The sequence below is a fragment of the Canis aureus genome, chromosome 5 (genome assembly GCF_053574225.1).
Source record: "Canis aureus isolate CA01 chromosome 5, VMU_Caureus_v.1.0, whole genome shotgun sequence".
NCBI classification, from domain to species: Eukaryota; Metazoa; Chordata; class Mammalia; order Carnivora; family Canidae; genus Canis; species Canis aureus.
In genome coordinates, this window is record NC_135615.1 from 57,313,360 (window position 1) to 57,335,496 (window position 22,137).

Genomic DNA, 22,137 nt, shown 5'->3' on the forward strand with positions numbered 1-22,137 from the left:
GGGATGGCCCGGCGGCCCGGTTTCCCCCTCGTTGTGGTGCCGATCGAGGCCTTCCCGCAGCCTCTGGGGTGAGGTCCTGAAGAGCCCTCCCCTGCCCCTGCTTCCTCGACTTCCCTTCCTTCCCAGAGTGGCTCCTCTCCCGCACCTGGGCACTTAGCAGGGTGTGTGCCCGCTGGAAGCTCTCGGGAGGCAGTGCGAGGCCAGGCCAGGGGGAGGCAGGACTTGGGGTTCCCTCGGAGGAGACGGACAGCGATGGAAACGGCACAGCAAGCCTGGGGCCGTGGTGCTGTCGACTTGGCAAAGCTTGTGCATATTTAAAGTTCCTACAACCAACTGTGATCCAGGACAGGGTAAGGCGATAACTAAAAACAATGGTTTTGACCCTTTGTACTATGGTGGTATGTCAGGGACAGAAAAAGAAATGAGTAGAATCAGTGATGTCCATCAGGTAGGAGGAATTCAAATGAAATAAAGACAACAAGGTTGAATCATTTATAGAGCGAGTAAATTTTAAAAATTTCTTCCCTTTGCTCTGGACTACTTCGGCTTTACAAATAGAACAGACCAGCTCTGATGTCCTTATTATATTTTATTTTATTTTATTTTGTTTTATTATTTTATTATTTTATTTTTAAATTTTATTTTATTTTAATTTAATTTATTATTTTATTTTATTTTATCTTATTTTTATTTTATTTTATTTTATTTTATTTTATTTATTTATTTTTTATTTATTTTATTTTATTTTATTTTATTTTATTTCATTTTTTGATGTCCATACTTTAAAACATCAGGAGGCATCTTGCTGTGGTCCCGAGTGTTTGTTGTTGGAAAGAGAATTTGTGCTACTTGAGTGTCAACCATGTGAAATGAACCTAACAAACAACACTATTTTGGACCCCAGCACTTCTTTTATTGTGTGTTGTTGTTTTTTTTTTTTTTTTTTTTTAAGAGTCAGGACAAGAAAGTGTGATGATACCTCAACTTACTCATTTTTTAGGGGCAGATGACCGTCTATGCAAAGTTTGGGAAAAATGTTTATCTTCCTAAAGATGCCGAGTTTTACTTTATTTATAATGGATCTCATCAGAGACACGTCGTGATTGCAAAACGCACTGAGGATAATGTTCTCCAGTCCAGCATTCCAGGTGAGGTGCAGTCTTTACTCTGCAACTGGGAAGTCTGTCTGGAAGCATCCTTCCTCCAGGGATGTAGGCTGGGAGGAGGACCAGGAGGAGGAAGTAAATAGTGCTCCGGAGTGGGATGGGTGTGAGGGAGGTGGGGAGGGGGATGCAGAGGGGCAAGGGTCAGGACCCATGAGCACACTCACCCTGGGTCAGCTTGCTTCTGAGGCTCTCCCAGCTGCATCACCCTGGCCTCAGACCGGGCAGGCCTATCCTGTTGGTGGCACTCAGCTTTCAAAGTTGGCTGTGCTTTGGGTGTAGTCCAATGGAGGAGTTGCTCCTAGTCTTACTTCCTGTTGTCCCAGGGCCCATGGCCAGGGACGGTTCATGCAGCATGGAGATGTTGGCGGTGGCTTTCCTTCTCCCTCCCTCCCTCCTTCCCCTGCAGTCTGGCAGCCCCACTGTTCACCACAATCCTGTTAGCTCTTTTTGGTGCCTGGGGTTCCTTCCTTGGCACTCTATGTATCCAGACTCTTCCTTACTAGATCTCAGGCACCAGAACGTTCTCTTCCCACCACCAAAATGTTCACATTCCAACACTTGTCATTCTCCTACGTGTCGTCTTGTTACCGTGGTGACAGGTGACAAATTAATATTTCATGTTAATGTTTGTTAAGAGCTAATAGTTCTCAGATATAGTAGTTTCATATATTCATTGGGGTGTGGATTATGTATCTGAGACAGGAGGCTGGGGCTCAAAGATGGAGTGAAGGTGTTACTACCTGCAGGAGGGGAGTGGGTTTAGTTCTGGTTTGCTCATGGGTTAGATTTCCTTAACTGGGGGCCTATTGGGCCCTCTAAATTGCATCATTTAGGGAACCTTCAATTTTTTTATGGATAGGATTGGCTTCATTTTTAGAGGAAATATATTTTTTATTTTTAAAAGATTTTATTTATTTATTCATGAGAGACGCAGGGAGAGAGAGAGAGAGAGGCAGAGACACAGGCAGGGGGAGAGGCAGGCTTCATTCAGGGAGCCTGATGTGGGACTTGATCCTGGGACCCCAGGGTCATGCCCTGGGCTGAAGGTGGCGCTAAACCACCGGGCCACCAGGGCTGCCCAAAGAAAGAGATTTCTAAGTGCTTCTGCAGTCTCTCTGTTACGTGTGAAGGGAAGGTAGACAGTAGACATGCAAACAACACAGACATAGAATTGCAGAGATGTGCAAAGACTTTGCAGCCCTACCTGGGCTTGTTCATCAGATCAATCTGTTGTTCCATTTCTGAGACTGTGGGCATTGTTTTTAAAAGATTATTTACTTATTTATTCATGAGAGACTCAGAGAGGCAGAGACACAGGCAGAGGGAGATGCAGGCTCCCTGTGGGGAGCCTGATGCAGGACTCGATCCCAGGACCCCGGGGTCACGCCCTGAGCCAAAGGCAGATGCTCGACCACTGAGCCACCAGGTGCCCCGTGAGCATTTTTTCTCACATGCTGCTATAATTGATGTAACGCTTTCTACACAAGTTATCATGTTTTAGAGATTCAGTTGGGCATGATTATTGTTACCCTTTCCTTCTTACTACACAAGGAGCCAAGTAATAAATCTTAACCAGTCACTCTGAGGCTCATCCCTACCGGGAGCCCCCTCTTGCTGTGCCTATAGATGTATGTGTATTTTTATTGATAGTCCAGGCATACATCCAATGCATGGTCATACATGAATGTACAAAATATAATGTCCATAAAGAGTAATGGGTATAATGTGCAGTGAAAACCAAGGCATTCCATGTAATTGGGGGGGGGGGGAGTGCATTTTTCTGAATTATCTGTGTTCAAATTTAGATTAAGGTTGAACAACTTTAAACAACTGTTGGAGAGGAACAATAGGGAACCAGACCCAGGCAGTTAGCATTTAGAGACTGTGGGCGATTTTAAGCTCTTTTCTCTTTGGTGCCATAATTGGCATCTTTATAAGAAAAAAAAATGTCAAACCTCATTAATGGCATAGAGTTACTTTAGCTCTGTCTCTATTGCCTCTGCCTTTTGGCTTTGGGATTTACATTTATGCCTTCGCTGCCTTTGGCTGCTCCCTCCTTGGTTTTCTTTTACGAAGCCTCTTACAGAGGAGGAATGAGAGTAATAACTAAAATGCCAATCTTAATATTGAAAATTCTGTCATTTTCTTTACTCGGATGCAAGGGTGAGCCTCCTTCCCACTCCTTGTGTGTTAAAGAAGGTCTGCTTGACGGTTCGTGCCCTACTTGAAGGGAGAGCTCTTAACTTTTGTTTTTAAATAAACTCCGTACGGGCACCTGGCAGTCCCTGTTTCTGGACCGTAAATGTCGCCTGTTACAGCTTTCCCAGGGGAGCCTTTCAGAAGCGTGGAGAGCGGATTTCTGTAGTCTGTCCTGGAAGTGCCCAGACTGGGGATGGAGGCTTACATTTTGTGCCTGCACCACTGGGTCATATTTGAAGAATGCAGCAGCAGTTCTCAGTAAGCTGGGATGCTCTTCTCCCTACAGAGGCTCCTATTGGCCGTTTGCTTGGGGGCCAGCGGTGGCTGAGATCACCTTCCTTCCGTCCGGCTGTGATTATGATCATCACAGCAGTGTGGCGGTACGAAGCCCTGGGTGTCCTGCCAAAGGCAGCATAATGTGCCTGGGTAGTAGCTTCCCCCCTGGCCACGTGAAGGAGGAGTGTAGGAAGGAAGCACAGGGAGCGGGATTAGATGACCACACACAACAGAACTATTAAGAGGACCGCCAAGGCACAGAAGCTATCCTCAGGAGTGGCAGGAGTCGGGTAATGAGCAACATCTGTAAGTATTTCTGTGGAGTGCTCTTCACCCACCCTCGCTCACATTCGAAGGAATTCTTTGGAGCTACTTTGTACAACTATCATCTAAATAAACACATAAAAATGTAGGACTTGGGAGGAAGTGGCAGAGGAGGAAAGGACAAAGGCCTTTAAGGAGATGACCTTGAATTGAGGGGTTGGGGTAAGTGGGGTAAAGCTACAAGGTGAAGGTGTGCCAAATAACAATGTTCGACGATGATAGGAGAATAGATATGGAGGTGCTCAGAGCTCATAAAAGTTGTTTTTAAAATCAGGAGTCACTGAAAGAAGATAGAATGAGCTTTAATCCGGCCGCATGAGCGTGGCAGCATGGGAAGATACCTGGCTACATTTCTATTCTCTTCTGCCTTTTGTGCTCCTGGAGCGGGGGGTCTGCGTAGGCAGTGCAGGGAGGCTGGTGACTCCTGACTTGGACACCGGGTGAGCATCTCCTTTATTTAGCCTCTAGGTGTGAACTGTTTACTGTCTTGTTGTCTAGGGCATGGGCTTCAGGAGACGGTGACGGTGTCTGTATGCCTCTGCTCAGAAGGTTACTCCCCAGTGACCATGGGCTCCGGCTCAGTGACCTACGTGGACAACATGGCTTGCAGGCTGGCTCGTTTGCTGGTCACCCAGGCTGATCGCCTCACAGCCAGTAGTCATCAGACCTTTCTGACTCCATTTGCCCTGACGGTGGGAGCATTGCCTGCTTTGGACGAGGAGCTGGTGCTGGCTCTGACCCATCTGGAGTTGCCTCTTGAGTGGAGTGTCTTGGGAAATTCTTCACTTGAAGGTGAGTCTTCACCAGAAAATTCAGATGTCTTTCCTCGATGTGACGTTAAGAATGTGCCTTACAATTTGTTGTCTGTCTCCCTGGGTTGGTTTTCCTGAGCATTTTTGACCTGAGCCTTATTCTGACATGACTGGATTCCCTGAGATCCTGAGTCACTTGACTCTGGGCTGGTTGATGCTCCTCAGCTCTACTCCAGGTGGCGGAGAGCTTTGCCTCAAGGAGGGAAGGACTGTTTCTTGGTGGCAAGCTCTTGAGCCAGCTGCTTTGGAGTGTGGCTCTACTTCCATTGGCACCTGTTCATGCTGTGCCATTTTGCCAAGAAGGTAGAGTCATCAAGCAAGGAAAGGCAGGCAGCCGGCTCTGTGGGAACGCTAAGAACAAGTGTGGCGTGCAGGAAATGAAACCGATGCATCGACATCTTTAAAATACCAGAGTCACCGAGAGCCTTCAAACATTTGCACTAACTTTGGGATAAACCTCGTGATGGATCCTGTTGATTAAAAGACTGAATAGGCTCTTAACATCAATCGTGGCATCTGTGTGTGAACAAAGATGGGTGTTTTATGTAAGTCCATGCCAGGCAGGAGGCTGACCCGCTCAATAGATACTTCTTACGGTGATAACTAATCACAGAATTTTATTAGAAATAGATATTGGTTTATATTTTACTGAACACACATATACTTGTGCTGTCTTTCTGTGTTATTGTATGACTTTAGTGGTTGGATGATGCTGTTTTTGAGAGTTTCTACTTCCTTTTTCTTTTCTTTTCTTTTTTTTTTTTTTTTAAGATTTTATTCATTTATTCATGAGAGACCCAGACAGAGAGGCAGATACACAGGCAGAGGGAGAAGCAGGCTCCTTGCAGGGAGCCCGATGCGGAACTTGATCCCCAGTCCCCCGGGGTCACGCCCTGAGCCAAAGGCAGATGCTCAACCACTGAGCCACCCAGGCGGCCCCAGGAGTTTCTACTTTCTGACAAATTCTGATTACAGACTGGTTTAAATTTGATTGTGGATAAGATTAAATGCGCTAATTGAGGTAAAGGGTTGTGATTTTTGTAAACAGGATCATATGGCCATAAACCACAGACAGAGAGGATCTCCACTTGTTTCTTTCAAACAGGGTTAAAGTAAAACTCTCTTGGGATATTAAAGATGTTTCTTATTCCTTAAGATCTTGGATGAGACCAGTCACAATCCTCATTCAGTGCTGAGCCATGTCTGCCTCCTGTGTGCTGATTCAACTGTATGGTAGCTGATTGGGATGTGTAAGGGGTGGTATCTGTTCTCCTCACCATTATCTCCAAGGATCTACCAAATGGCTTGGAACATATCAAGTGTTCCAGAAGTATTTGTGGTATGAATGGAAGTTGTATTTGGGACCTTCAGAAGGAAGTTACACATCCTAGACATCACTATTGTTATTCATATGTATATAAAAATGTACCTGTTTTCTGGCTAAGGAATTTATTCATGTTCATATGAATATATAACTTGTATATACGTAAACGGCTACATATATATAGGAGCATGTTCCTGTATATTCAAACATACCTGTATATGTACATACATATCTATAGATCTATGTCTGTGTGTGTGTGTGTAGTGTGTGTATATATATATATATATATATATATATACATATTTATATATATGTGTGCTTTCTGACTAGGGAACTTCTTTTTCTTAAGCTTCCTGGCCTTTTAAAAACTCTAATATAGAGGTTGTTTCACTTTCTAGAAGGGCAGATTCATTTTAACAAAGGCATAAAGTTTTCATACTTTTTCACCAGTCACTGCACTAAAGGCCACAAGTAAAGTGCCTCCAAGACCCCAGGAGCAGCACTTGCAGGTCGGAAGGAGGCTCCTTCCCTAGCCCAGCACCTCCCTCAGCATAGGGGCTTGGAGTCTGCAATGGGTTAATTTGTGCCCCTGCAGGCGACAGATTGTTGAAGATTATATGACTTAATAATTGCACTTGGAGGGCACCTGGAGGGCTCAGTGGTTGAGCGTCTGCCTTTGGCTCAGGGCGTGATCCCGGGGTCCTGGGATCGAGTCCCACATCGGGCTCCCTGTGAGGAGCCTGCTTCTCCCTCTGCCTGTGTCTCTTGTCTTTCTTTCTCTGTCTCTCATGAATAAGTAAATAAAGCCTTTCAAAAGAAAATAATTGCACGTGGATAACTTAAACTAAGAGCCTTCAAAATGAGATTCATGTTACACACATGCTATATTTTCATCCTAAAATTTAGAAATGAATTACTATTTCTTAACCTTTAATCTATAGATTGGCAATAGTACATACATATAGCTTTTTGTGTGTTGCAGGTGAATGTCTGCTCAGTCACTGAAGATAGATAAACATAAGTAAGTTGGCTGAGCACTAGGCTAACTACCAAGTTGGCAAGGGTCACCTAACTGCCATTTTTATTGCTATTTGGAAATGTATTCGTGTTTTATAAGCTCCCATTGGTCATGGCCTTTGGTTTATCCATATCCTTACAGTAGGCAAATTTATGTCACCAAGGGGTTCTTTAATGTGCATGAGATATATTTTATGGGAAAACAATTCTAGTGTCATCGTCATTGAGAATCTATGTTTTGGAGCTAGGGTCAAATCCTGACCCTGCTGCTAGGAGGCATCCTGGGCAAGAACCCTTCAGTTCTTATGTCATAAGAGTTTTGGTTTCTGAAAAGAAGCATTATAGTACCCACCCCACTGGCTTGTAATGATTACATTAGGTAATATAGAATGAATCTTCTATAACAGTATCTGAATATACTTAGTTCTCAGTAAAAGTTAACTTCCATGTGTGTATGTGAATGGATTTCCATATATAGAGCATGTTGTATGTACATATGTAGAATGCAAATTACATTTGCTCTGGACAAATGAGGCTACAAAGGATAAAATCTTGGGATTGTAAACCATTTCTTGAAAATCTCTAGGAAATTCTCTAGGCTTTCTCTTAGAATAATTTACAGTGCCTAGACCTATAATGGTACTTACTGACTACATCACTTTTCATATGGGTGGAGTTAATACCCTTTTTTCTTTTGGCTCCTCTGAGTGGGTGAATTCCACTACCTTATCTTAAAGTTTGCTGATCCTTTTTCCTATTTGATCTAGTCTTCTGCTGAAACTTTGTAGTGAATTTTCATTTCACTTATTATATTCTTGAGCTCTATGATTTCTGGTTGGTAGTTGGTTGTATTTTCTAATTTTTTGTTGTTGTTGTTGAAATCATCACTGTGTCCACACATTGGTTTCCTAACATCAGAGAGGATCTTTGTGATGTTATTTCGAACTCTGTTTTGGATAAATCACTTATCTCCATTAAGATTGATTTCTGGAAATTTTCGTATTCTTTTGTTTGGAATCTCTTCTCCTTTTCTACATTTTCTTTCACTCTTTGTGTTGGTTTCTGCACATTGGATGAAGAGACAACTCTCCCAGTCTTGACTGACTGGTCTTCCGTGATGAACCTTGGTCAGCCTAGCCCAAATTCCTATTTGCTTCCCAAACTTTCGTGATTGCCCAAGTTGCTATCTTTATTCTTAGTGGCCCCCAGTAGTTGAGGGTGTGCCAAATCCCATCAGTGTCCTGTAGGGGAGGATCTCCGTCACCACCCAGATGCAGGCTGATAAAGTCTACCCTCAGTCATGAGCTGGAACAGTGTGCAGTCAAATCCCTTGCAGGAAAAGAATAGGAGATGGGCATTTTTTGTTTGTTTGTTTGTTTGCTTCCACTGTGCTGAACCCTAGGGAGATAGTTACAGTAAGGGTTTCCGTGTACACCCATTAACAACTACTTCTTCATCCTTTACAGTCCTGCGGGACTCATGAATACATTGGCTGTCAGAGCTAAAGCAGTCTGAGGAGCTGTCCCTCAGGTGGCAGCTGTAAAATCTGGGATGCCAGATGTGTGTACAGGCTGCTTCCAGAGAGATGCCAGTGACCTGGATTTATTGTTGGAATGAACCAAAGCAAGAAGGTGGGGGGAATTGCCCACTGGCTCTCTTGAGGTCCAGGGAGGATCATCAGTCAGCTGCTACATGCATGCCAATTAGTAAATGGACCCTGCAGTTTATGAAGTATGCAGTCAAATCCCTTCCAGGGAAAGACCGGGAGATGTGTCTTTCTGCCGGTTCCTCTATGCCAAGCCCTCAGGGGATAGTTATGGTGAGTGTTCATCTGCCTGTTAAGAACTACTTCTTTGCTGTAGTCCCGTAGGATTCTTGGATGCAAGCCCCGCTGGCTTCCTCAGCTAGATGGAGGCTTTCAAAGTTGGGGTGCTAGATTTGATCCAAACATTTCATTCCTCAGGGAGAAGCTGGGAACAGGGGTTCCCTCCTGATTGGATGGTGCTGTGCCAGGGGGTAGAGTTGATGGTGAGTGTGTCTCAGCTTTTTGTACCCATGCTGATATGGGTGTTTCCACATTCACATAGTTGCTGGATTTCTCTCAAAGAGAATTGTTGGGTGTGTAGCTCTACATTGGGCAATTCTACGGGAGCAGGAGAGTTCAGGAGTCTCCAATGTCAACAACCTGGTCCTTTTTCAATTTAGTAGAATTTTCATCTGAGCAGTTTAGGATCTTGTAAATGCTCGATGCATCCTCTCCTAATGAACCTATTTTATTAGTGCTGCTTATCTGCAAGGTAGAGAAATAATACCAGACTAAGAAACAGTGGCCTGTGGCCCACTGGAGTTCATTGTGTGTTAAGTAATAGTGGCATCGTAAGTGGAAAACAGTTTCTTTCCTAGTAATTATTTCTAATACTTTTTCAGAAACTATTGAAAGCTTCACCATTTGCACTTAAAAATTATTTGGGTTTATTTATTTATGCTTTTTGTGGGGTAAATGGATGTGCTGAATGGGGATTACTTGACGTCTGTAATGACTCTTGGAAAAGTCTGTTGGAAGCCTTACCTGGGAAGCGGGACTGTGTTTCCTTGCTTTTTGCATTTTGTAATACTTTACTTTTTGCCGTTTCAATCAATGAGCTTTATCAGGAAGGCCTGAGATCCTGGAGAAGGGCCAGGCTGAACAGAGTATTGTGTGTCATAAAGAAAAGCAGAGATTTTTCTTGGCCCTGTTTCTTACCCATCATTACTCACAATGCAACTTTATGTTCTAGGGAAGGAAATATCTCTGGTTTTATTTAATTTTGTGACATAAATAAAATTGGATTTCTGTTTCATAAAATTAAACCCAGTTCTTTGAAATAGCTTTCATGATAAAAAGCTTTTTGCAGAATGTCACGACCCCATATTTACAGTAAAACTTGGAGTAGAGTACTATATCCAATAAAATGTCACAATTTATCTTTTTCTTTGAGTACTTTAGTACTCAACTAAGTTTTTTTTAAATAAAGAGTGTTATTTCTCAGAGATTGACATAATTTTGACAAATTAACTGGAATAAGGTATTTTGTTTCATTTCCTTGGTGCTCAGATAACTTGTGGGTTAGTCTTCCCTTCCTGCTCAACCAGGTTACTTTATTTGTGCTCCCAGAAGGTTGACATGGCTGGCAAGCACCAGGCTTGCCATGTCCAGCGGGAAGGCTACCATTTGAGTAAAGATCCCAAAGGGACAACAAATACCATCTCAGAGGATTGATGGCATTGCCTTTAGGAACATAATAGCTCCTATCCCCACCTGTGGATTAAGTAGAGGTGGTCCTGGTTAAGCATTTTCATAGAAGAAAAATAAGCTTACTTATATTTTAAAAAAACCAAACTCATAAAGACTATCTCTCTCGGCATATATTTACATTTACAAACCAGTATTTAGCAACAATTTATGTATTTAAGACCTTTTTTCCCTACGTAATTTTTTTTTTTTAAAGATTTTATTCATTTACTCATGAGAGACACAGAGAGAGGCAGAGACACAGCAGAGGGAGAAGCAGGCTCCCCATGGGGAGCCGGATGCAGGACTTGGTCCCAGGACCCAGGGTCACGACCTGAGCCGAAGGCAGACGTTCAACTGCTGAGCCCCCAGGCGTCCCTGCTTGAGTAAATTATCACAAAAAGTGAATTTGGATTTTTCTATAGTTCTCTATGCAAAATAGTTCACATGTTTAGAAGTCTCCTTAGAAGCACAAAATTTTAATTATGGAAAAGGTGGAATTCTTATAACAGTTATGAAAACACAACACAGTCTTTTTTGGCCAGCTTTATTGAGACAGAGTTACCCTACAACATTGTGTAACTTTAAGGTGTGAGGGGTGTTGATTTGATCCACTTAGACACTGCAGAATGATTACCGCTGAGCATTAGGTAACAACTCCATCCTGTTACATAAGTACCATTTCCTTTTAAGAAAAGTGACACCATGGAATGAATCTGCAGGGCATACATAATACAATTTTTAAATAAAGAAAGAAAATGTTATCTGGTAGTTTTAAAGAGTTAAATGTTACTCCTTGCCTTTATCGTTGATTCTGTGAATGGAAGAGATTTTGAGGGTAAGCCGGCTGAGCTTGTGAAATGTCTCTGCAGGGCTGTCTTGGGCATAAACACAGCCACTGTATTCAGGGAGCCAGCTTTTCTTTCTGGAGCTGTCTCCCGAAAAGTAATGGGTGGAACTGATAGGACCCACTGAAAGTGGCTTAGATAATTTATTGATTTTTCCAAGATGAGAATTGTTGAGAATCAAGAAATTTGAGAAGTGTATTAGTTGCAGAGTACACGTGGCAAGGGCAAGTCCAAGCAGTACCGGCCTGAGCAAAAACAAGTCCCACTGTGATTAATGTTGACTTACAGGAAAAGTGGAAGCCTCGTCAGGGACCACCAGTTAAATGCATGCAGGTCTCACTGTTACTAAGAAAGGTGGTTAGCATGATGCTCTATTTTATTAATAAGATCTTCATACATTAGTTCCCCTGGAAGGAGGATCTTTGCTTTTCTACACTTTACAACTCACGGGGGGAGAAGGGAAAAGGTGCAGAAGGCCAAAAGGACTTTGGAAGGGATTTTATAAAAGTGGAGGTCATTTGGCAATGTTAAACTATGCTTTGTTTAGTGTTACCTTAAGGAATTTAAAGGGTGGTTACATTGCCCCCCCCACCTTTTTTTTTTTTTTAAATCTTGGGAAAAGCCATTAAGTGATATACAGGACAGCTCGTAACTAAAGACGAAGTGGGAACTGCCGATTTTCTGCAGCATCTACCAGCAGAAGGAAGTGTGTGGGCCTGCAGTGTTTGCCATGGGGAAATCCCTGTTGTCCTCTCTTTGAATAGAGGAAAGAGAACAGTGACCAGTAACCAGCAAGACTTAACACTTGAGATACATAGAGCTCTGCTGGGGTTTTTGTCCTTGAGTAGGATTTGCTAGTTGTAGAGATAGAAAAATAATAATAATAATAAAGGCTCAGGGGCATATGCCCTGTTGGTTGGCCTCCACTCGTGGTCCCAGCCTGATTAGCCAGGGGATGGCATATGGACTTACGCGAATGCCTTGCTGTCTCACTGCCTGGGAAATGTCAGCTTAGTTTCTCTGGCCCAAAGCTTTTTACCGGACAGCAGCTTGAAACAACATCAGCTGGTGTCCCACTGGCTGGTGGGAGACTCAGAAAGGACAGATTTATTACAAAATGCAGGCTTTCCGTTTGAAAAAGATGGAGGAGTATAGAAATTAGTGCATGACAGGTACCAACTAACTCTGAGGTTTTAAGTGGTTTTCTTGGAAACCTTGACATTTTTCAAGCAGCTACGTACACGCTCAATATTACTCTCAGCCTCCTGTTACTTCTGATAGTATCTCACGGAACAAACCTCGCCACACTTGGCTTTTCTGACATTTTAGGCTGGAATTCTGTTCCTTCGGTTGCTAAGGTAACCCGGTGTGTGAAGGCTAGTGGCGGAGAGAATGGTTTTTAGAATCGGTTTCAGGTTAAATCCATAGCATTGCTGCACATTACTTAGAACGCGTACACAAACATGCATCATTTGTGACGTTTTAAGTCTTTAAAAAAGTTTTCTCTGTCTTCCATCCCCCATTTTTTTTAGACTTTCTTTTTAAGGAGTGGGTTTCCTGGCAATAAAGAATTTAATATGAAATTGAACTCTCAAGGAAAAGGAACCCCCCATCAAATAAGCTGAATTCACTTGTCAGTTAAACTCTTATTAACCGCATTCTCTGTTGAAGATATTACATTTTAAAGATGAGGAGGCAGCTTAAAGTTCTCCTTAAAAAAATCGGTTTCGTACTTAGATCTGGCACCTATGGCCCTTCAACTGCAATTCAGAATTAAATATTTATTCTCAAATCAGAGATAGAGCAGAGGGTTGTGTTCAGGTTACTTTGGCCCTCTCTTAGAGTTTTCAAGGAAGAAAAATGTAAGTGGAAAGTACTATTATTATTTTTTCAAACAGCCTACCCTAATGTGCTTCCGGAAGCATTCAGGACAGGGGAAGGTTTTGGAATTTCCCTCTGGGTGGCCACGTCCCGCTCCTGCGCCTTTCCTCTGGAAACCCCTCAAACGCTGCGCGATGCATATGACAGTTTTTGCCTGCACTTGGGGGACTAACGTTGAATTTGAAAATGACCGTATCCAAGGATCCTATTAATGCTGAAGGCAAAAAACTAAAATGTCTGCTTTTTTTTCCCATAGACTTCAGAGTATCTAAATCTCGAGAAGCCCCAGTAGCTCATTTTTGCTTTTGTTTCCCTTGCCTTCGGGGACATGTCTAGCCAGAGGCTCTGCGGCCGGGGTCAGGCGCCCCGAGTGCCGAGCAGGGGGTTGCCTGGCTCTGGGGAGGTGCTGAACGCCGCCGCTGAAACAGACAATGTGCTAGATGTTGTCTAACTGAATTTATTTTATTATTATTTTTTTAAATAAATTTATTTTTTATTGGTGTTCAATTTGCCAACATATAGAATAACACCCAGTGCTCATCCCATCGTGTCCCCCTCAGTGCCCGTCACCCAGTCACCCCCACCCCCTTCCCACCTCCCTTTCCACCACCCCTAGTTCATTTCCCAGAGTTCTAACTGAATTTAAATTTTAAAAAAATGAAAAAGAGTATTTGACTGCTGGCAACTACCTTGTATTGCTTTATTTAAAAAAAAAAAAAAAGAATAATTGGCTTTAAAACAAGTGGTGCTTGCGGGTTAAAGGCTGGTGGTGCAGGGGACGCGAGGGAGAGCCCCAGGGAGGGTGGGCCGTGAGGCCGCCGAGGGCTGAGAGTTCTTAGGGCCCAGGCAGCCCGAGTCCTCGGGCGCTGCTCTGCACCACGTGGCCCCAGCGAACATTCAAAGGCCTTGTCTTGACTCCAGAATGTGCACCATTGTCTGAGCGTGAGCCTCTGAGGGTGGAACTGCCCCCTCAGATCTTTTATGATCCTGTCCCAGGTTCTGGTTCATAGTGATTCCCACATAGCTGCTTTCTCTGCCCTCCAGTTGTAGCTGCCGCAGCTTTTGCCTTGCAGGTTTTCATGAGACAGTGCGTGTGTGTAGCCACACATCAGGCTGACGCATGCAGACTCAGGTGACCCTGGGCCCCTACGACTGGTGTGGCTTAGCTCCCTCTGTTTGGTTTCCTCGCTCTCATTCTGTTGCCTTGTCTTTCCTGCCCTCCTTGCTTTTTCCTCACCTTGTACATAATTATTTCTTTGCCTGTAAGAATTTGAGCTCTGGGGGTGCAAAGGTCTGGGTTCCGATCCCTGATGCTCCCGGTAGTGCCTGAGTGAATCTGGGCAACTGCGTGATAGTGTCAAGGCTCAGTTTCTGCCCCTGTGAAACGGGGATAATCCTAGGCCTTCACTCCTGCAGTGGCTGCCAGGATCAAACAAAGTAACACTTGCAAGTTGCCTAATAAATGTTAGATGGAAGCAAGGAGTATAAAGTCCTTACGGTCACTGGCACCTGATAAGAATGAAATAACAAAGGTGATGGTGGTGGTTCGTTCCTTTGCTTTCATTCATATGTGACAGCTGCCCACCTAGACTTCAGGTGAACATTTTCCAACCTCTCCACCCTCAACCTCATTCCAGGTAGGGGGCAGTTTAACCACTGGTCTCCTGTTTGGTTTATCTGGTTGACCTTCCTTCTCTGTGCTCACCAGAACATCCTTTCCTAGGTGTGGACTTTGCGCTGAAGGACGGGATAACACTTCCCACCAGAGCTGAGTGTTTCTCAGTCTAGCCCTTTGGACCCAGGGCTCAGGCTTCCAGGATAAGGGCAGTGAGTGGGTCCTGCCCACCTGTAGGTGAGAAGTCGGTGTCCTGCTTGTGCTTCCGTTCAGACTCTAGAGCAGAGATTGCTAAGGTTGCCAAGATAGGACGAGTCTACACTTTCTCTGCTTGCCAATGATAAAACGAGACTGCAACGTATTTTCATTCTCTCCCAAACAGAATAGGGTTAGTTGGGAGGATGTCTGGCAGTTCCACAGGTTCCCGCATGGTGCGAGAGGGGAAAGGATGCTCAGTGTGTAGTAGGCTGTCAGCAAATACCAAATGAATGAATGAATGAATGAATGAATGAATGGTGAACACAAACAGGAGCTTGAAGAAATCTGAGCAAACGGTTTAAAACAAACCTAGTGCACAGACTGGGAAGTAGGTGTGGCATAATCGTTGCTTTTGGCACCTAATGGCCGCCTGGTGCCTGAGGCTCGGCTGCAGCACACGCGTCCTGGAGGCACATCTGGTGTCTTAGATGCGATTGTGGTGCCTCCTGATCAGGCAGCTGCCTGCCTTAAATGATGCCGTTAAATCACAACCAGAGGGAAAGCCCTTTGGAGTAGATCACGTCTCTATTTAGTGGCAGTTGTGCTTTCTGTATGGAAGACGTCAGACCAGTGTCTACTGCTGAGAACGCCCCGGCCCCGGTACTGGCCTGCATAGTTCTCAACAACCCTGTGTCGTGCGATGCCTGCATTATGCCCCCTGACATTCCCGGGTCATGCGTGGGCCGGGAGGGTAACACTTCACATCAGGCACCACGAAATTGAAGAATTAAGGGGTCTTCCCACAGCTGCGTTTCTGTACGTGTTCAAATCCGGATCTTCCAACTCACCTCTGTGCTCTACAGCGTTGTGTCTGGGCTCTCGTGTGCTCTCCTGAGGCTCACGTTGCATAATGCAGTCTGGACAGGGCCCCAGGGAGTGAGGGCCAGAAATTGGACTGCCTCCTTTGGCTTCTGATAAGGACTTTTTAGTGTTCCAGCCGCGTTACCACCGGATCCACAAGGTAACATAGAGTATAAGCCACCTGGAGGAGAAACAGACCCCCGAAGTGCGTTCCAGAGTTGTCTATCGTGGTATGAATCCCATGGAACATGCGGAGTCACCGTTTTCCCAGATTTGCAGCGAGGGGTGGGAATCTGAGCGTCTCCAACATATCTGATTCAGAAAAGCTAAGCCCCACCCTTAAGCTTGCAACTCCGCTTCGTCTCCCTTTGCCTCGATGATCCAGCCGTGCCTGCCCTGTTGGTTCTGTTTCCTTATCTTTCCTACAAACCTGTTTGTATTTGCAGTTCCTGTTCTGGACCCAACAACCTTGCATATTCTATGTGAAAGGGTGATTTTTTTTTTTTTTATATATAAACACTCGGATTAGACCACTTAAAGATACCATCACCCATGACTTCTCCTCCCATTTCGTGGAGACTCCTCAATAGGAGATCGTATGTGATGCTCATGCCAAATACTCTTTTGTGCCCTGTAACGTTTTGGCAATATATATATTTTTTTCATTCTCTTTACTTTTTTGCTCAACATTTTGGCATAAAATCTGTAAATTTTCAGGTCATGATACGTTGATGGCGGTTGTAGGTCCAATAGTTTCGTGATTTCTGTTCATATTCTTTGTGTCTAAGCCTAGAGCTGTAACTCGTCAGGCAGTGGGTTCACAGACCAGGCGTTCATTCCAAACAAAAATGGGCTGGCATGATGCTCTTCAAAGACAAGGGACCTTGTCTCCCTTTGTGTCCACAGGGCCTGGCAGGTAGTACTCAGTCCTCGTGTCTTCCTGTGTTTGTCTACTGGATGTCTCAGGTGCAAACCTTGAGATTGCCATAAATACTTATGTGGTTTGGAAACGAGAGGACAACTTATTTTCATGATTTGGATGCATGTGAATTAAATATATTTTGTTCCTGAACTTAAGGTGTTGAGTACATTTCCATGGCTGCTCTTGGGACTTGTGAAACGTTAGTAAACTCTGGAACGTGGAAGTACTTCTGAATTAAATTGTATTGGAAAGTATTTGCTTCTAGGTTTTTGTTCCTCTCGTATCTATCTTTAGTACTTTGCTTACAACCTTTGAGGATGTATCTTGGTTTGGGGGCAAGTATTGTAGATTAAAAATGACGTGGAGGAGCCACAAGCTTTTTTTTTTTTTTTTAGTTATTGTTCATTGGTGAAATTTTTAGCTAATAGATCATAGGAGGTGATAGGGAAGACATAAAAAGGCAGCATAGGTAGGGATTTTGTTAAGTACTTAGTGAAAGTAGGAGATCTTAACCCTGATATTATAATTGGAATCACTTGGGAATCTTTTAAATGTTTTTTTATTTATGATAGTCACAGAAAGAGAAAGAGAGAGAGAGGCAGAGACATAGGCAGAGGGAGAAGCAGGCTCCATGCACCGGGAGCCTGATGTGGGATTCGATCCTGGGTCTCCCGGATTGCGCCCTGGGCCAAAGGCAGGCACCAAACTGCTGCGCCACCCAGGGATCCCACTTGGGAATCTTTTAGAAAAAGAAATTAATGCCTGCCCTAGAAATTCTGTTTTCATTTTCCGGGGAAGATCTTTTTTTTTTTTTTTTTAATTTATTTTATTATTATTGTAATTTTTTTAAATTTTTAAAATCTAAATTCAATTTGGCAGCATACAGTAAACACCCAGGGCCCATCCCATCACATGCCCGTCACCCACTCACCCCATCTGCCCACCCTCCTCCCCTTCTGCAGCTCTGTGTTCGCTTCTGGGGGGTCCTTAGACACGGCTCTGCGTGTCGGGGGGAGACCTGTGGGCCTACAGGACCCAGGGCAGCTCCGGTCCCCTCCTCCCCGGCGTGGCCCCTCTGTTCCGGGGATGCCGCTGACTTTACAGTAGCCGTGGCCTTGCTTCCCCTTCAGATGCTTCTGCCTACGTGGTCCTGATCCTGAACAGCGTGCTGTGGGTTTCACTCGGCGAGGTCCCGCGGTGATGGAGATGCGCTCTGTGTGCTCTCCCGTGGCCCCCCGACAGCATCAGGGTTCTTGGGGGGTTTCTGTGTTAGCCCGTGGCTGTGGTTCACGTACCGGCAGCGGCCACGGCACTGCTTCGCGTGGCCTCCGCCTCCCTGCGCCTCCGTGGCTGTCGGGGCCGGGCCTCCCGGGCTCGGCGGGCACCTGGGCTCGCAGCTCGTGGAGGCCGCCGTGTCATTCTGGGGCCCAGGGCTTCGATGGAGCCCTTAGTCTTCCACTGCCCACAGCCCTGGTGCCCGGCGGGGTGCCCGACGTCACCCCTGCTCCGCTGTCCGTGGCGGGGTGGCTGGGCCAGCTGTGCCCGTGGCGCCTCCGGACGTCTGCCACGAGGACGGTGAGCGTCCTTCTGTTCCAGGCACAGTAGTCGCAGAGCTGCTGGCCCTGGCCAAGCGGGAGGAGACCTATTTATTTGGTTAAAAACACCTTTTAAGCACCCACCCCGCTGCTGCCAGATTGTATGACCCCCTTTTCACAGCTTGTTTTCCTGACTGCTGTTAACAATCTGAAACTCTATAACAAGTGGAATTATTTATATATGTCACCGTGTTTCCTATTTCAGGCTCTTCGCCTGGTTCTGGGCTCTGAGCTTCCGAGCGGAATGAGAAAGCTGTGAGGTCCCCCAGTAGTCTTGTCTTAAAAGGGGATGCAAGAGGTTTAGATGTTCCCTTTTGGCTTTTTTTTTTTCTTGAAAGAAAATTGTGTCCCATGTAACCATGCGGTACGTCTTACCAAGGGGAGATTGGGGTGACTTAGCAATTCCATTCTGGGGTGGCTGGTTGTGACCTCATGCGGACATACATGTTGGGGAGTGTCCTTGTGCCTCTGTGTTTGTTATGTTACCTGATCTTAGCCAGTCTCTTCCTGTTATTATTTAAGAAAGAAAAAAAAATGGAAGTGTTCTCAAACATGCCATGTTTGGAATTTGTTAAGAATTGAAAACCCTACCTTCCAATAAAATGAGTTTAAAGGTCAAAAACTTAAAGGATAAAAGAAAAATGAGTTTGTCAGTAGCCTTTGAAGATAACAAGCCTGTTAAGCAGATATCTGGCAGGTGTGTGCACTGCTTCATTTTTAGATGTTTTGGGATTCCAGATGTCACTTTACAGGCGGAGGGGGACTGTGCCGAGTCACACAGGTCAGAGAGCAAATGCACAGCCAAGTCCGTGGTATTTCGCTGCAAGGGCTCATTTACATATTTGAAACATAAGACTTTACCTTCTTAATCTGGGTAAAGAAATAGTATGAACCACTGAGAATGTAAATGCATTTGTGCAGCGGGACATTTCCTTGTTATCGTTTCCAGTTTGAGTGTTGCTGGAGGCTGGCTCCCCATGTAGCACCCCATGGCCTGCTGGCAAGACGAAAACCGAGCTGCCTGCGTGGGCTGGTGTGGGAGATGGCCTCGTGGAGCCCCAGCAGCCCTTTCAAGGGGCGGGGCAGGATTGGGGTGGAATGAGAACTTGAAGCTTGGTTTAATGATGTTCTTCTAATGCAAAGGAGGGGTGGTGGGCAGGGCAGGAGTTGGATTAGGGTTGGATAGGGATCACCGGGTCCTAAAGATTGGTTTTAGAGCTTAAACTGATGCTTTTTGCAGAAGAGTTGATGGGTCTTGAAGGATGGATGAGCACAGAATCATTTGTGCAGGGAAGAGTCTCCTGGAGTAGGAAAGTCACGCTAATGAAGACCATGGGAAAGTCAAGTCCTGTTAATGCGGATGACCAGTTGTGTGGAGGACTGGCTAGTTTTTTTTTTTTTTTTAATTTTTTATTTATTTATTTACGATAGTCACACAGAGAGAGAGAGAGAGAGAGGCAGAGACACAGGCAGAGGGAGAAGCAGGCTCCATGCACCGGGAGCCCGACGTGGGACTCGACCCTGGGTCTCCAGGATCGCGCTCTGGGCCAAGGCAGGCGCCAAACCGCTGCGCCACCCAGGGATCCCGACTGGCTAGTTTTTGCCATCAGTGTCCAAACTCTGTGAGAGTACATCGTTTCTGCTCACAGATTTTAGTTGAAGTATCAGAGGTGGAACCAAGAATGATCGAGGCTTCAAATAGCAGCTGTCATCATATCCCTAAAGCTAACTTTCATGGGGACTCATCAGGGAAAGAGCCCCCTTGCTCATATATTCATTCATTCATTCATTCATTCAATATGCAGATATTTCCAGTTGCATACAGGTGCCGGGTGCTGTGGGGTAGAAGACAGTCCCACCTCTCTGGCTTTTCCTGCAGTGCGATGCGGGATGCTCTGGATGTCTCTCCCGTTATGGCTGTAGCCAGTAGCCTTATTTAACTTGCAGTTCACATTCTCATTGCACGTGGATCCTGAGTGTTCGGATTCTCAGGTTTAGATAAGGCTTGTTGTAAGGTGTGTCTTGGTGTCTAGAGAGTTCGTGGGCCTACCTTTTTTGTTAATGTAAGCAAATCTATTCTTTCCTTCTATTTTCATATTTGAGTATTGCAGTAGAAATATTTCCAGTGTAATATTTATCCTGAGCCAGTTGGGTTCCAGGCACTGAGCACTGGGGTAGAAATACAGGTGTGCAAACTCCATACAGATAAGGCAATTTGAATACACCCAAATACTGGAGATTTTAACAGTTGCCATTCAGTTCCACAGATACTGGATGACTTCGGTTTGTCAGATACTGTGATAAGTGTGGAGAATAATACAACCCCTCAGCCTGTGCAGTGATAAGACTGCGTAATGGAAAGCCGCAAACACCGCAGGGAAAACTCAGTCACACAGATGAGCCAAGAGCCCTTTGCCGTCTGAAGAGGCATAGGCTGAGTTTTTTAAGCAGAGCACTAGGGCGGCTTTGCCAGCAGTGATGGAATCCCAGGACCTAGGAGATGCGCCAGAGCACCTCTGTGAAGTATGAGAACCACCATATTCTCAAGTTTTCTGGACATGCGAAACCCATTTCTGTCCTCGCTTCTCATCAGGGGAGGAGCATCTCTGAGGATGGAGAGTGGGAACAGGGACTGCTTTATGGTTGTGGCCTTCATACTGCCCACCTGAAGTAGCAGCATCCCCTCAAAGGACAGCTGGGTGTGTTTCTACACGATGGTGTGCACCTAGACTAGTTTTCCCCGAATGACTTGACTGCACAAGTGGAAGGTGATGTCAGTGTGCCCTGGGCGGGTGGAAACAGCAGCACACCAGCGATGGAGCGGACCTGGCTCCAGCACCCACCAGCTACCTTGGACGAATCACTCGGCCTGTCCACATCAGTAAAATGGGGGCACCTGGGTGGTTCAGTCAGTTGTGTGTCTCTTGATCTCAGTTCAGGTCTTGATCTCGGGGTTATGAGTTCAAGCCCCGTGTTGGGCTTCACACTGGGCAGGGAGCCTACTTAAAAAAAATTAAGGTGTTGTTCGGATTAGATGCTTTTGATGATTCCTTCCAGTTCTGACATTCTTATTATGTCTAAATAGATGGTATTGTAGATAAAACCTAGACGACAGAGTTTGTAAATGAAGGAACTAATACCATTTGTCTTTCTTTTCAGTTTCTTTATGCAGAGAGTCTCTTCTACACCTGGCTATGAGATGGGGCCTGCCTAAGCTCTCTCATTTCCTCTTGTGCCTCCCTGGGGGAGTTCAGGCTTTGTCTTTACCCAATGAAGAAGGTGCCACACCGTTAGACTTGGCTTTACGTGCCGGACACTCCAAGCTGGTTGAAGACATCACAAAGTGAGTTTAGCTACTCGATAGATTGATTTTCTCTCTCTCTCTCTGTCTCTCTTTTTTAAGACTGTATTTATTTATTAATGAGAGACAGAGAGAGGGGCAAAGACACAGGCAGAGGGAGAAGCAGGCTCCTCGAAGGGAACCCAATGTGGGACTCGATCCCAGGACCCCGGGGTCACAGCCTGGGCTGAAGGCAGATGCTCAACCGCTGAGCCACCCAGGCGTCCCTAGATTGATTCTCTCTTGATCTGTTTCTATAAAGTGACCATAGAAGAGTGGAAATAACCAGACCACAAGCTAATAACGGTTTATGTGTTGCCATTAGTTCTCATGTGTAAGGCACAGAGTACATAAGCAGATACACAGGTATATTTGGTATCAATATTTCATGGGGAGGGGGTAGTTAGGGAAAAAAATGTCTTAAAGGGCTCCGTAGGAGACTATAATCAAGAAAAAAATTAGGAAAAAAAAAGAAAAAAATTGGGAAA

At 45.0% G+C, this 22,137-nt stretch overlaps 1 protein-coding gene across 13 annotated transcripts in view; it reads left to right on the top strand.

Annotated features, from left to right (window-relative positions):
- Nucleotides 1-22,137, top strand: part of ARHGEF28 (Rho guanine nucleotide exchange factor 28) — a 288,520-nt gene that overhangs the window by 119,224 nt on the left and 147,159 nt on the right. For all 13 annotated transcript variants that reach the window (XR_013380085.1, XR_013380084.1, XM_077898173.1 and 10 more), the window contains 3 exons: nucleotides 1,001-1,148; nucleotides 4,464-4,757; nucleotides 21,469-21,652. Coding sequence is in view for 11 of the 13 variants with exons in the window: in XM_077898173.1 (XP_077754299.1) it covers nucleotides 1,001-1,148; nucleotides 4,464-4,757; nucleotides 21,469-21,652 (626 nt within the window). In the remaining 2 variants the exon portion in view is untranslated. The remainder of the gene's footprint in view (nucleotides 1-1,000; nucleotides 1,149-4,463; nucleotides 4,758-21,468; nucleotides 21,653-22,137) is intronic.